Below are 12,879 nucleotides of genomic sequence, written 5' to 3'. Positions count from 1 at the left end.
TTAAGTTTGTGTGTATATGTTAAAAAGCCACCGTGTCACTTTCCAAACTCTCAAGCAGACAGACGTCCTCAAGCAAAACTCTCCAAATGAGTTCTTAAAAACATGATCACCTAATAATTAACATTGAAAATGTAATCCACTGCACATCTGCACTGCACAGCAGCCTGATGATTACCTCATTTCTTTAAAGAAACAAACACCCTGTTTAGCTCTCAAGCAAACTACCAGCCAGGCTACATAGAAATGAACAGTGAAACCATCAATACTTGTTTACCTACGCGTATTTGCGACAGTATGTTCAGTCGATTTAATCCTAAGCAGCTCTGCACTATCGAATGCATATTCTTACAATCTTACTAAGTCTATTTCTTCATGCAGACTCCGGTACGCACCGACAGCATCAGCACCCAAAACCTCTGCAACAAGCAACCGCTGAAAAGCAATAACAACGAAATCAAACAAAAAGGGGGGGGGGGGGGGGGCAGGGTCCACATTCAGAGTTGTTTTTGGCACAATTGCCGCACAGCAGCTGTTTTTTTTGTTGTTGTTGTTGTGATGCTGCAGATACTGGTGTACAGTGTGTGGGCCCCCGGCAGAGACGACGGGGATGCGAGCCGCCGTCCCGCCAGGGCAGAGACCAAGAGGAGAAGTGAGGAAGTCAGGGACAGATAGAGGAGTAGGAGGAGCTGATGCAGAACCTCGACAGAACACGATGGAAGCTCGCCAAAATACCACTTTACAATATTTCCTTTAGCCGTTAGTGGGCTGAATGTGCGTTTGCAAAGCAGGACCCCTTCTTATAACGCTACAGTGGGTGTGGCCTGTACAACTAGGCGTCACTCTCAGGGTGGGGACACACGACCCAACTTTCTATGTTGCATCTGTGAGAACTAATCTTTTCCACCATGGCGTGGTCCTGAATTCAGTTTCCATCTTGACCTTTTGACAAATGACTGACGAAACTTTTCGCTCAACAAGGAAGATATTATTTCCTCACATTCCTCCGCTATTAATCTGTGAGCTCCTCCTAATCGCTTTCCAGCAGTCAGCGTTTATAGTTTTGTTTCCTTCATCCACGACATCCACACAATAATATGTCGTCACATCAAGCCAACCGACGAGCTCTAAACAAACCTGCCTTGTTCTCCTGAGAGTCAGCTGTTGTTAAATGTATGACTGAAGAGTGCAAAACTTGCAAACGTACACGGCTGAAACTTCCCGTATTGTGTCCGAGACAAGAGGCGGCGGGAGAGAAAGTACTCTGCTTAAAATAGGTTGTGAAATTTAAAAGGGGATTCAAACACTTCCATCATGTGAAGAGCACTCAGGCCTTTTCTACTTGAATACCCAGCATTCCTTCTGCAGCAGTGGTTCCACCGCGACGCGATGACGTGCGATTAGCCAGGCATCGCTTAATATGTTTATTTCCCTTCCTTCCGCTCTAATTTAATTTGTTAATCTCGTGACGTCCCCCCTCAGACATTTGCCATGACTCTGGCGTGTTCATCCCCGAGGAGGTGCGGGCGTCGTCTGGATGAAGTGCAGTGAAAGGAGAGCTTCAGTCAGATCCACCGTCCGGAGCCCTGTGTGCGCTGCTTCTTCCTCCTCTTGCACACGTAGTAGACCGGGAAAAATACCAATCCTGCAGGAAGAGAAGGCGGTTGTAGAGGTGAGGGCTGAGAGTGGGAGACGGACGGATCAAAGCAAACGATTCTTGATTCCTAATTATACACATTTAAATGAACTACTCATTAATGTACAATGTAAATCTGGAATTACCATTAACGTCGAGCTCTGACGAGTGTTCTATATGGATTTGATTTGATTATTCCGTCTTACGGCACACTGCCCGTTCACACTGCACATTTGGCATATTTTGAAATTAATTGAGCTGAGAAAGAGAGCAGCAGCACGACACTGATTCTAACGACGATGGAAATAAATGGCGCTAAACGCCGGCCTGCAGCGGCTCATCCGTCAGACGCACAGACACGGGAAAGAGATTAACGCTAATTAGAGTTCAGCCGAGGCATCGAAAGTTCACGATACTGTGTGACAGAGTGCTCAGAGAGAGCACTCGGTTGATACCACTAGTAGATGTAGTTTCAGGAAGTAAGAGCCAGAAACCCAGAGAGTGATAATCTGGATCTACAGCTTTGGCATTTTAAAAACAAGAAGAGTTTACTTCTCTTAGCGTGCGCCTGTGTGTGATTGTGTTACCTATCACCAGGGCGAGAGCTCCGAGCACCACGACCAGCAAAATGACCACCGGGGCTATCAGCACCTTAGCGGCTGCAGAGAGAGAGAGAGAGAGAGAGAGAGAGAGAGAGAGAGAGAGAGAGAGAGAGAGAGAGAGAAACAGAGAGAGAGAGAGAGAGAGAGAGAGAAACAGAGAGAGAGAGAGAAACAGAGAGAGAGAGAGAGAGAGAGGGAGAGAAACAGAGAGAGAGAGAGAGAAACAGAGAGAGAGAGGTGGGAGAAGAACAATAGAAATTGTACGATTAAAAATTAATGTGTTGTTTTCTTTCGTTTTGTTTAAACTTTAATGTATCGCTGCTAAATATTCAAGATGTTTGGCCACCAGTGCATCCATTTGGTCTGTGGAGGAATGCTGAGCAGATTTAAGGGGAAAAAAATGTCTCCCACCCACATTAAGACGTTGCTTTATTACATGCCAAACGTGTGCCGCTAACAGTCCGCGGCATGGAGCCGTACCGGCTAAGTGGTTCTCGTTGAGGGACAAATTAGCTCCAGTTCAGCAGGCGCCCTGCTGAGATAACTAGCTGTAGCTGTCATGGAGAGCAGAGTCAAACAACTCTATCAGAGTTCAGCTTCCTGGAGGCTTGCTGGTGCATGGATTTGATAACTGTGAAAAGATAATTATAGCTAACATAATCTGATATGTGATGATTTCACACTTCGTTATCAAGCTTTCCTTCGGGGGGCCTCAAGACTTTAATGTGGAAGTGTTCACTGCTGCTGCAATCAAGAGGCAACTTAATGTCCGTCGGACGGGACGGGGACGGCTGTCCTTTCTATCTTTCCATCACTACTGTTTCTCTCTAATCTACAGTTATAATCCACAGCAGAGTGCGACATGATGACGCCGATTTATTTCGGGTCATGGGCATGATTGGGCAACGCAGGAAATCACTTACTCAAGCAGATTACAGAAAATAAAGCAGGTTGAGGGAGTGTGGGCAGACCACAAAGTTTAACAACACTTTATTTACCAAATAACTGAATCTACCAAATGTGTCACAGTAGCTGTCAAACTGGATAGCTTCAAAGTGTGGATATAGTATTAAAGTAAAACTCAATATTCCTGACTGTATGCTACAGCCATGCTAAGTCTCTTTGAGGCTGTGTTATGCTTCATGCTAACATGCTCACAGTGACGATGTCTGTTTAGCAGCAGCTATAATGTTTACAATGTTCACGTCTTAGTTTAGTGCGCTCGCATACTAACAATTGCCAATTAATATAAAGTACTGAGGCTGATGGGAATATCAATAGTTTTGCAGGTATTTAGTCATAAACCAAAAGTATTGGACTAATTAAAATGTTGGCCCGATAGCGGTGCTAGAGGCAGAGGATCACAGTAGGGTTCATCTTCTGGGAACCATGAATGTGAGATGGACCAAAATGGTGGACCTGAGGTTAAAAAGTGTATCTCTTTACACACACACACACACACACACTTACCACAGACCGACCCTCTAATTAGCCGTCTCAGATGAGGTTTATCAGGTAGATAGCGATACTTGCATCCGAACACGCTGAGGTTTGACGTATGGTCCCCAAAAAACCTGACAACAAGAAGTTTTTAAAGATTGAATGAGATCGTCACATAGAAAGAGGAGGAGTCAGAGAAAATAAAAAACAAAATAACAGATTCTAACCGTAGGTGTCGGTAGCGCTCTCCACAGCGGTAACAGAAGTTAGTGTTACACTGCGTACATGTCATATGGTCACATCCCTCTGTACGCTGGATATGGATCTACAGATGTCGATGGAATGAAAAAAAAAAAAAGAAGAGATTTACTGTACTTATTGATATAATTCACTCTTTTTGGTTTGGTCCCAGTTTGAATGCGTCATCGTGTTCTCCTTCTGGACTCACTTCATGGTAAAATGGGAACAATTCCCCAGTACTTAGCAGCACTAAAATGCAACACTGGCAGAGTTTACTACTCTCATTTTTCAAACAGGAAACTAGTTCAGCATCTATTGAGCTGCGCTGCAATATGCAAGCAGCGGCCCACTTAATGGATCCTCTCTGTTTGGCTGCTGCAGCAGTGAGCGGTCCGACTATAAACTGGGCATTAAGTTCAGCCGCTCTCAGCCTCTTTCCCAGCTGAACACAGCAGGGCGTCCCGGTCAAACCGCAGATGGAAAGTGAGCAAACAGTTCCCACACACACCGGTAATTAGCTTAATCTACGTCTTGCTTTAGTCATCTCCTGACAGTCAAATTAAATATTGTGTGGACTAACTTGGTCGTAATGGGACCAGGCTTGTTTTATGACAAGTGGGAGGGATGCCAGTGAGTCTACCAGATTTGGTTTTGTGCAGCAGAGACATCATTATTCCTGTTGTTCCTATTCATCTTGTTCCTGCTCTCGTGCTTTCTCTTAGCCTTCATTGATTTTCTCATCCACGTTTATTGCATCCTCCATCAGTCAAACCTCTTTTCCATTTCCCCACACACCCATGTCACACACGGTGGCCACGTTTCAGCACTCCTCTGGCCGCGTTTGTTCCACGGCAGAACAAACCGCGTCGCGATAACTTGGGATTCTCACCCTGCACCGTGGACACTTCTGGGCGTTTCTTTGCCCGTGCTCTACGACGCTGGCCCAGCCTCGTAGCAGCTTGTCTCCCTTCCTGTAGTCGCGACATTTGACCCCATTGTGCCACGGCGCGTGGCATTTAAAGCACCACACAAACTGGCAATTGCTGCACTGGATCTAAGGTGGGGACAGAAGAAAGCAAGCACACCCGTACGTTACTTCTAAACGTATACTTCAGCTTTAATTTTCTGATGTATTTCCTTATGTTTCGTTGGCGTATTGGAGCCGTCATCTTACCTTGTACTTGTGCTCGGAGCGGCTGGGGTTGTTCCCCTTCAGGGAGGTGAACTGGCTGCACTGGGGGCAGGGTTTGGTGCTCGAGTCCAGCTGACTCAGCTCCAAAAAGTAACGATATTTTGCCACGTCCTCATTGGCTAGATAGGAAATCACCACTCCCTCCTCCAGGTAGCCGCTGCACTCTGGGATCGGACAGCCGATGTACGATTTGGCTACTCGCACCTGGGAAACATCACAAAAAGAAATGTGATTCCAAAAGGTTTGCAATGAGACAAAGAACATGTGTTCAACCGTGTGAACGTGACACTTAAATGTCAATACGAAATATATATCGCAACACCACAATTTGAATCTCTTTTGTCTTTCACAACCAAATCTGCACGTGGAGTAAATTCACACGGCAGACGGGACGGTTAATGATTTACCCAAGAGTAGAGGCAGTAAGAGGCAGCTGAATAGAAGGCTGGAGGAGGCCGTGGAGAGAGTGGAAGTTAATATGTATCAAAGCACACAATGACACACGTTAGTTACTTCACACCAAGTGCTCGGCAGTCATTTAGCGGACCTCGTCCACACATGAGTTATACCGTCTGATCACAGACATCACAGAGCCACGGGGGGGACACAGACATTTTAAAATAAACCGTTAAACGAATTGAAAATGTTACAAAGGAGTCAAAATAAACATAAAACATATAGTTTGAAACAAGGCTTCACCACCTACAGGGACATTTTCCGTCAATAAATTCACACCTGGGTTCAATACAGGCGAGTGTGTTCGTATCTCAACTAATCTGACCTTAGATACATTAAGTATCACACTTCATTTTCACCATCTAGCTCTGTCTCTTTGTTTTTGTCTTTCTTTCCTCTCAGGGCATCTCTTCTTCTCTGGTTCCATCGCTCTCTCTCTCTCTCTTCCTCATTTCATATATTCTTTCTGTCTCTGTTCTCTGCACATCTTCAGGCCATCAAAGCCAGTGACACCAGTTGCACTGACACATGATAAGGCATTTTGTCTGTGTGTGTGAAATGACAGCAAGAATAGCATCAGCCTCTGACAGTGTTACACCCAACACACACACACACACTAAAAGCCTGTTACAAGATTCTAAAATGTATCCTCTGGAGGGCATGAGAGCTGCGATGCGTTAGTGTTGTTGTCACAACACAAACACTGTGATGACCACTGCCAGACTGGTTGGACGGGTTGTGAGTGCTGCCAATCTGTCTCTCACATACACATGTCACCGTCATTCCGGAGTACTTGGAGTACTTGTACACTGAGGTGTACTTCTGGGTGAGGTGTAGTTTGCAATTCATGCATGAGGCCATATTTGGAGCTTGACTGGTGGTGCTTGAGCTCATGTGACGGGGAAATGATGTAGAGATGCAAATGTTCCCAGTGAACCTAAACACCGAATGTTATGGCAGAATACGTTCTCTACTATCAGCTACCATATCCTTATTTCCAACCTTTAGAAGAAGCCCGACGCTACTGCCTTGAATAACAGCAAACTACTGGTTTTAAGACATGGTTAGCACCAAACCAGTGCAGTCTAGTCTAGTGCCCAGGAGCAAGGCACTGAGCACATACTCCAATCTCTCTGACATAACGCTTACTGTACCCACTGAGGGTTTGCAGTACATTGACGGGAAAAAGAAAAAAAAGAATTCCACCCACACAGGATAGTTTACACGACCCGTATCTCATTCCAGTGTTGTTATCAGAGCTTGTCTCTGTGTTTGTGTGATTATTCGTGCCTCGTTATCACAGCATGACAGATAAAATGCTGTCCGTCTCACCGATAAACACTGTTTTATCTAAACAGATTAAAGGAGATTACAGAAACAGTAGCAAAGGACCTGCGATTGTTACTTGCGACAGCATGCAGGTTTGTTATGATCAGAGGATCGTACCAGTTCATGAAACCGGCACTTTAAAAGATATCCATCCTGAAATACTTTAGCTCCGTTAGATCGGTGACGTGCCTTTCATTTCATGAGTCCCTATTTCTAAGGCAGCTACACTGAATCAAAGGAAGTTAATGTATCTCTCATCTATTATTCAGTTCCTTGATTTATAAGTGTAAATCGTCAATGAACATGAGCTCTCACTGAACATGTAGTGTTGCAACAGACCTATTTTTGGCTGAGTTAAAGAATTACTTTTGCAAATGGTGCTGCTCTCTCCGTTTACACTTAAAAACGCACGCCTCGGGCATATTTTCTGGCATCAACAAGAGGCATTTTTGGACGTGAGGGCAACGATGTAGGAGATGCACCATGTTAAAGGACACACGTGTGCAACAGCTTTTTGTCAAAAACCCAATTTTAGTGCAGAATGTGTCAGTGACCTAAAGGCAGTTGTCACAAAATGAGGAGACCTGCAGATGTTGCCTTGTGACATTTAAGTAACAATTTAATGAAACAGAAAGCCTATTTAGACCTTTAATCATGTGAGGGGTCAGATTGCTCAATGCCAGCCAGCTCCAGGTATTTTACAACAGTTCCCAGAATTGATCCAAGCCTCGAGGCTTTGAGTAGATAATACACCAAACATAACACTTCAGCATTGTGAGTGTGTGTGTTGTTGTTGTTGCTGCTCAAGGACACTTCAACGAGCTGCTGACTGACCCAGCAAGACCTGCACTAACCCCCCCCCCCTCCTGTTGCTCAACCTCCCTCCTACCAACCTGGGAGCTGACGTAGAGTTTCAGACACTCGTCGCACACGGCCTTCCTGCAGCAGGGCAGGGGTGCGATGGTTTTCGACTCCAGGCACACCCGGCAACTCTGCACCGCAGTCTCTGCACCGGCCTGCTCCGTGGACAGCCGGTGGGCCATCGCACCGAAAGGGTCCACCAGGTCGTCCAGTGTGTACAGAGCTGGTTCGGGACTCGAACCCACGTCCAGGTCCATGTCCGGTGCGTCTGACGCGACCGTCTCATCGTCCGTGATTTCAACTTCTCGCTGGCGGTCGTTAGCGATGCAGTAAACAGTGCAGTAGACGTGCTCTTTAGTGCTAAAAGACTCGTCTGAAGCGACCGCGTCGGTGTCACCGTCACGTCTGTGACGTCGCTGACCTGTAACTGTTACGCGTTCAACTCCTTTTACGTTAGAAGTCGTCAAGTCGCTCGGGGTTGGCTCGTTTTTAGTCCCCGCGTCGCCCGTTTCTCGCTCCGACTTTTTACACTCGCCGCGTTCATTTCCGTAACCGTTTGAAACGTCGTTGTTAACGTTTCCTTCGCGGGGTTCATGCATCCGACTGTTTGTATTAAAACACAGAGAGGGAGACTTCGAAACGCCGAAATTCCTCCTCAAAATCTCGACAGCACTCGCCCTCCTCCTCCTCTCTCCTCCTCCGCCGTTGTAGTTGTTGTTGTTGTTGCCCTTCGCATCCTTCCCTTCCTCGCCGCTCCTCTGCTCCGAGTACCGCTCACCTCCGTCGAGGGACAACCGGGAGTTTGATCTGGTGACACGACGACTCAGATCTCTGACCGACGGTTCAACTTTGCCGTCCGTGGAGGAAGTTTCTGTCGGCAGGTTGCGGGACAATTTCCCCCTCCCCTCCTCGAGACTGCTCATAAAACTCGGCATGTCACAGGCGTCATCTATCGGTTCGTCATCTTCCATCCCCGATGTTGTTCTCCCCATTTAGTGAGCGGGTTCTCTCACCCGGACCGTCCTCTCTCTCTGCCCGTCCACCTCTTACCCAAATGCTACTACCAAAACAAAACAAAGCGGAGAGCAGCTCGGTGCTTCCGGGTGTCGTCGTCAGCGTGTAGAGAGCAGCGATAGGCCGATGGGAAGCCTAGTGGTGGAGTGCAGGCTCCAGCTATACCGTGGAGAGTGTAATTATATAAAACATATAAAACATATAAAACACAACTGAAACAACTCAGGAATTGAAATTAGGATTTTTGACAGAAGGGCTCTTTTCAAAACATGGGTTTTAAGATCAGGTGATAGCAGGATCCACTTTATAATTTGAGACGGTATTGGAAAAAAAATAATATATATATAAAGAAAAATAATATATATTATATATATATATATTTGGGGGAAAACTAAAATTATATATATGTATATATAAAATTAGATATTTTTGTATTTATATATATATATATATAATATCTACATTGTTCATCATGTGAAAAGATAAATAAAAATAAATACATATATAGAATTTTATTGTTGCTATGGAAGCCCATTTTCGCCAGCCAAAAAAAATAAAAGGTAACTAAAAAAAATAATAATAATAATCCACCCCCCGAAAAAAAAAAAGATTTTAATTGTTTTTGCTGGCGGAAAAAAATAAGAAAAAAACGATTATTATTATTTATTTATTTTTAACTTTTTTTCTGCCACCAAAAAAAAAAAAAAAAAGTTCCAGTTGCTGTTTATTGAAGGTCGCCACCTCAGCCACATTGGTTTTATTCTTTATACTCCAGAGCTGCTTCTTGCTTAAAATTATATTCAAGGGTGCGTTTGCTCAGTATAATCCATGTGAAACATCAAGCAATTTAAGTATTTCAAGCCACGTTTAAAGAAGTCTTCAATGTACTCACAATCTATATCTCAAATGTAGGGTAACCTATGAAGAGCTGCTTCTATGACTCATAATTTCGACTTTCTATAGCAACTGGAAACATCTGGTCAGTGTTATGGTTACAGATGGATGCACCAAAAGTGTTGGTGCATTTTTTTTCCTCTTTTTTTTATGCTGGTGGAAAAAAAGTAAAGAAATAATTAGAATTAATTTATTTGTTTCTGTCGGAAATGGGCTTCCATAGTTTCCCCCCAATACCGTCTGAAATTAAAAAGTGGTTCCTGCTATCACCTTCACCAGCGATCTTAAAACCCATGTCTTGAAAAGAGCCTTTAAGTCAAACATCCTAATTTAAATTCCTAAATTGTTTCAGTTTTGTTTTGTATTGTTGCATATCCCTACAACCAATCGAGGTTGTTTATCACAACCTGGTAGCCAGGAAGTCGGCTATAACAGTGGAGACGAAGTAAAATACATAATATGTGTGTTATCGGTGCTTCATCATGGGTGAGATGTGTCCAAGAACAGTCACAGCCTTGCGTCTACTGTTTGGAGCTCACTAGCTGTTTCCACCACTTAGAGCAGCTTCATGAATGATTTAAATTACAGGTCCAGGTATGCTCAAATATTCAGAAGCAATTGGGACAGAACTGGATCATAATACAATACAAATTGTGTTTAATTACTTATCTTTTATCCCTTTGGGCAAACAAAAGTCAATGTCCACTCATTAACTAAGATTCAGAACTGCAGCTCTGGTGTTTTATGATAAAGTCGCAAGAATTTATTTTTATTTTTAATTGCATCATACACACAATTCTCCTCATTAAATCACCCATAACCAGAAGGCCTTTAATTCTGACGGGGAAAGTGACACAAAGAATGAAAGTAATTTGGACGGTCACATATTCAGTTCAGCGCTGTTGGGGCGCCTGTAAAATGGGTTGTTAGCTCTGTTACAATCCCTCATTAATGCCATAGGGCGCAAGCCACACGGTAATTAGTTTGCTTGTCCCGGCTGTGCCCAATTGGTTTTAGTGGAGAATGCCAACAATGCTAAAAAGTTTTTTTCAAGTGTGAGTCACCCGCTTATTGCATAAAGCCAGGAAGCCCATCAGATGTTTTCTGGAGTGTGCTGTTTCACATTTTAGCAAGTGAAAAAGTGGAGACGCTCTGCAGGCTACAAATAAATATTTAAAGTACTTCCAATCTCGAGCATTTACTCCATCTTAAACTCAGCCTAATGCATCTACACGACGAAGGCTTTGCTTTCTCACTCGAGAGGTTTTCAGTCTTAATTGGGTAAATGTTTCATGATTTACTTTAACACCGTTATCCTCGGGGATTTAAACACTGAATTTACCTTTGAGGATGTAAGAATCCCACCCACTCCGCTCCTCTTAATGATTGCCGGTGCGTTTCCTCGGCAAAGGAACAATAATGCTTCCTGGCAACGACTCTGTCTGTGTGTGTGCAAGTTAAAGAGATACAAATGATGTCTTTTTGGATCCAGTTTCCACAGGTTTGGCTTCAGTTCAGTTGCGTTAGAAAGTGGATTTTCTATTCTTCAGAACTTAATTACTGGAAAAGACTTTGCTGAACAACAAACTCAACCCCAAAGGAAAGAACTCAGGCTGTAAAATACTTTGTCTTTCGCAAGCATAATGTAGCAAATGTAAATAATTTAAGGTCACAGAAAGCACGAAAGAATGACTGAAGAGAGGACACGATATAGACTTTCCTTCTCCACTGTCTACTTTATTCCCAGCTGTCGAGTTTATGTACAGTCAGTCACCTGTGGGAAAAAAAACATCATGAAGAGAGAAGGCGTTAAACCAACATAGATGGTTTTAGTCAGTGGTGAACGTAAACAAATCAACCCAGAGCCACAGAGAAAGTATTTCACCGTTTTCACTGGCGACAGATTCCTGCACTGATGTACTGACCCTGTGAATAGTTGCTTAATGTATTGTGAAAATGTGTTATTGCACTCTCTAAATGCTCCTCTAACATAATAGTCTCCGACTGCGACAGTCCAATGTCTCTTAGTTTAACGTCACAATGAAGGGACAAGTTTTGTATTAGACAATTTGTAGGAACAAAAGACGTTTTAGCACAAGATAAGAGCTGAAGCTGAGCGGTGACCAGGCCACACCCACACAGTCCTAATGAAACATACCAGCTAAGCTTTTGTTAACCTCCTAATGAATAATATCTATAAATATGTTGTTTTTTATTTGATTTAGTTTATAAACATCTGAGATTATAGAGAAAAAACCTAACATTCAAAATCAAGCTTTCAGGGGCTTTGAATTCAACACTTAAAAAATATTCATCAAAATAGTTTTGGTGAAGCTGAAGATGCTGCTTCTCGCTTTATGAAATGCAAAATTGATTTTGTAATTTTGTGAAAGTTTAGCCAAACCCATAAACGTCTTTCCATATTATTCATACATTTATTCAGCACCATATTACAGGAATAACTCATAACTGCATACTCTTACCACAACTGTAAAGCTTCGAGTGGAGGGATTTGTAACTCCTAATACAGATTCAGGACTTTACAACAGCTTGACTGAATGTTTATTGACACCATTTAACAAAATAAGAGCTCGCCTCAAGCTTCTGCTGCAAATGCTTAACTCTTTATGTACAGATGTGCATTCCTAGATCTACAGACAAGACGCTCTATTGACTGTTCCAAAGTCTAAATGTGATAAATGTACGACATGTGTGGATTCTGTCTTCATTATTACTTAAAAATATATTATAACTGTTGTTATTGCTGTTCATTAACAATCTTTGATGAGTTCTTCAATTTCCTTCAGCTTCGTTTGTGTTGAAGATGTGGCTTCGCAGGTTCTGGGTTAAGTGTCGTTTAGTTCACCATGACACAGAAAAGTCGCGCACACACACACACACACACACACACACACACACACACACACACACACACACACACACACACACACACACACGTGTCACATTAGATATCTGAAATCCTCTCCTGTATCTGCCAGATTGGCGTTTCTTTTAGGTTGATATTGTTCCACAGTGCCAGGTAATATTGCCTTGATCGACTCCATTAAAGGCAAATAAAATAACATGAATTCACTTTCAGTTCAAATTCTCTAACGACACAAGCGACTATGTTTTTCAATGACGCTTTAAATAATGGACATGTGACCCTTTTCACAGCATTTGTTCCTGATTTGAATTTTGCAAAAAGACACTTCATC

At 43.3% G+C, this 12,879-nt stretch overlaps 1 protein-coding gene across 1 annotated transcript in view; it reads right to left on the bottom strand.

Annotated features, from left to right (window-relative positions):
* The window catches only part of rnf217 (ring finger protein 217), an 11,825-nt gene extending 2,742 nt beyond the window's left edge, over positions 1–9,083 (bottom strand). Inside the window, exons 1-7 of the mRNA XM_076083695.1 lie at positions 7,786–9,083; positions 5,090–5,311; positions 4,805–4,969; positions 3,903–4,000; positions 3,706–3,809; positions 2,221–2,292; positions 1–1,642 (exon numbers count right to left, since the gene is read on the bottom strand). The exon at positions 1–1,642 is cut by the window's left edge and continues 2,742 nt beyond it. Coding sequence (XP_075939810.1) covers positions 1,563–1,642; positions 2,221–2,292; positions 3,706–3,809; positions 3,903–4,000; positions 4,805–4,969; positions 5,090–5,311; positions 7,786–8,745 — 1,701 coding nt within the window. The 5' untranslated portion in view covers positions 8,746–9,083 and the 3' untranslated portion in view covers positions 1–1,562. The remainder of the gene's footprint in view (positions 1,643–2,220; positions 2,293–3,705; positions 3,810–3,902; positions 4,001–4,804; positions 4,970–5,089; positions 5,312–7,785) is intronic.
* Positions 9,084–12,879: the final 3,796 nt, after the last annotated feature.

Source organism: Anarhichas minor, unplaced genomic scaffold (assembly GCF_050575085.1).
Source record: "Anarhichas minor isolate MPS153535 unplaced genomic scaffold, ASM5057508v1 ptg000136l, whole genome shotgun sequence".
Lineage (NCBI taxonomy): Eukaryota > Metazoa > Chordata > Actinopteri > Perciformes > Anarhichadidae > Anarhichas > Anarhichas minor.
Note: the sequence above shows the minus strand (reverse complement) of the source record. Positions and strands in the feature narration are given on the sequence as shown.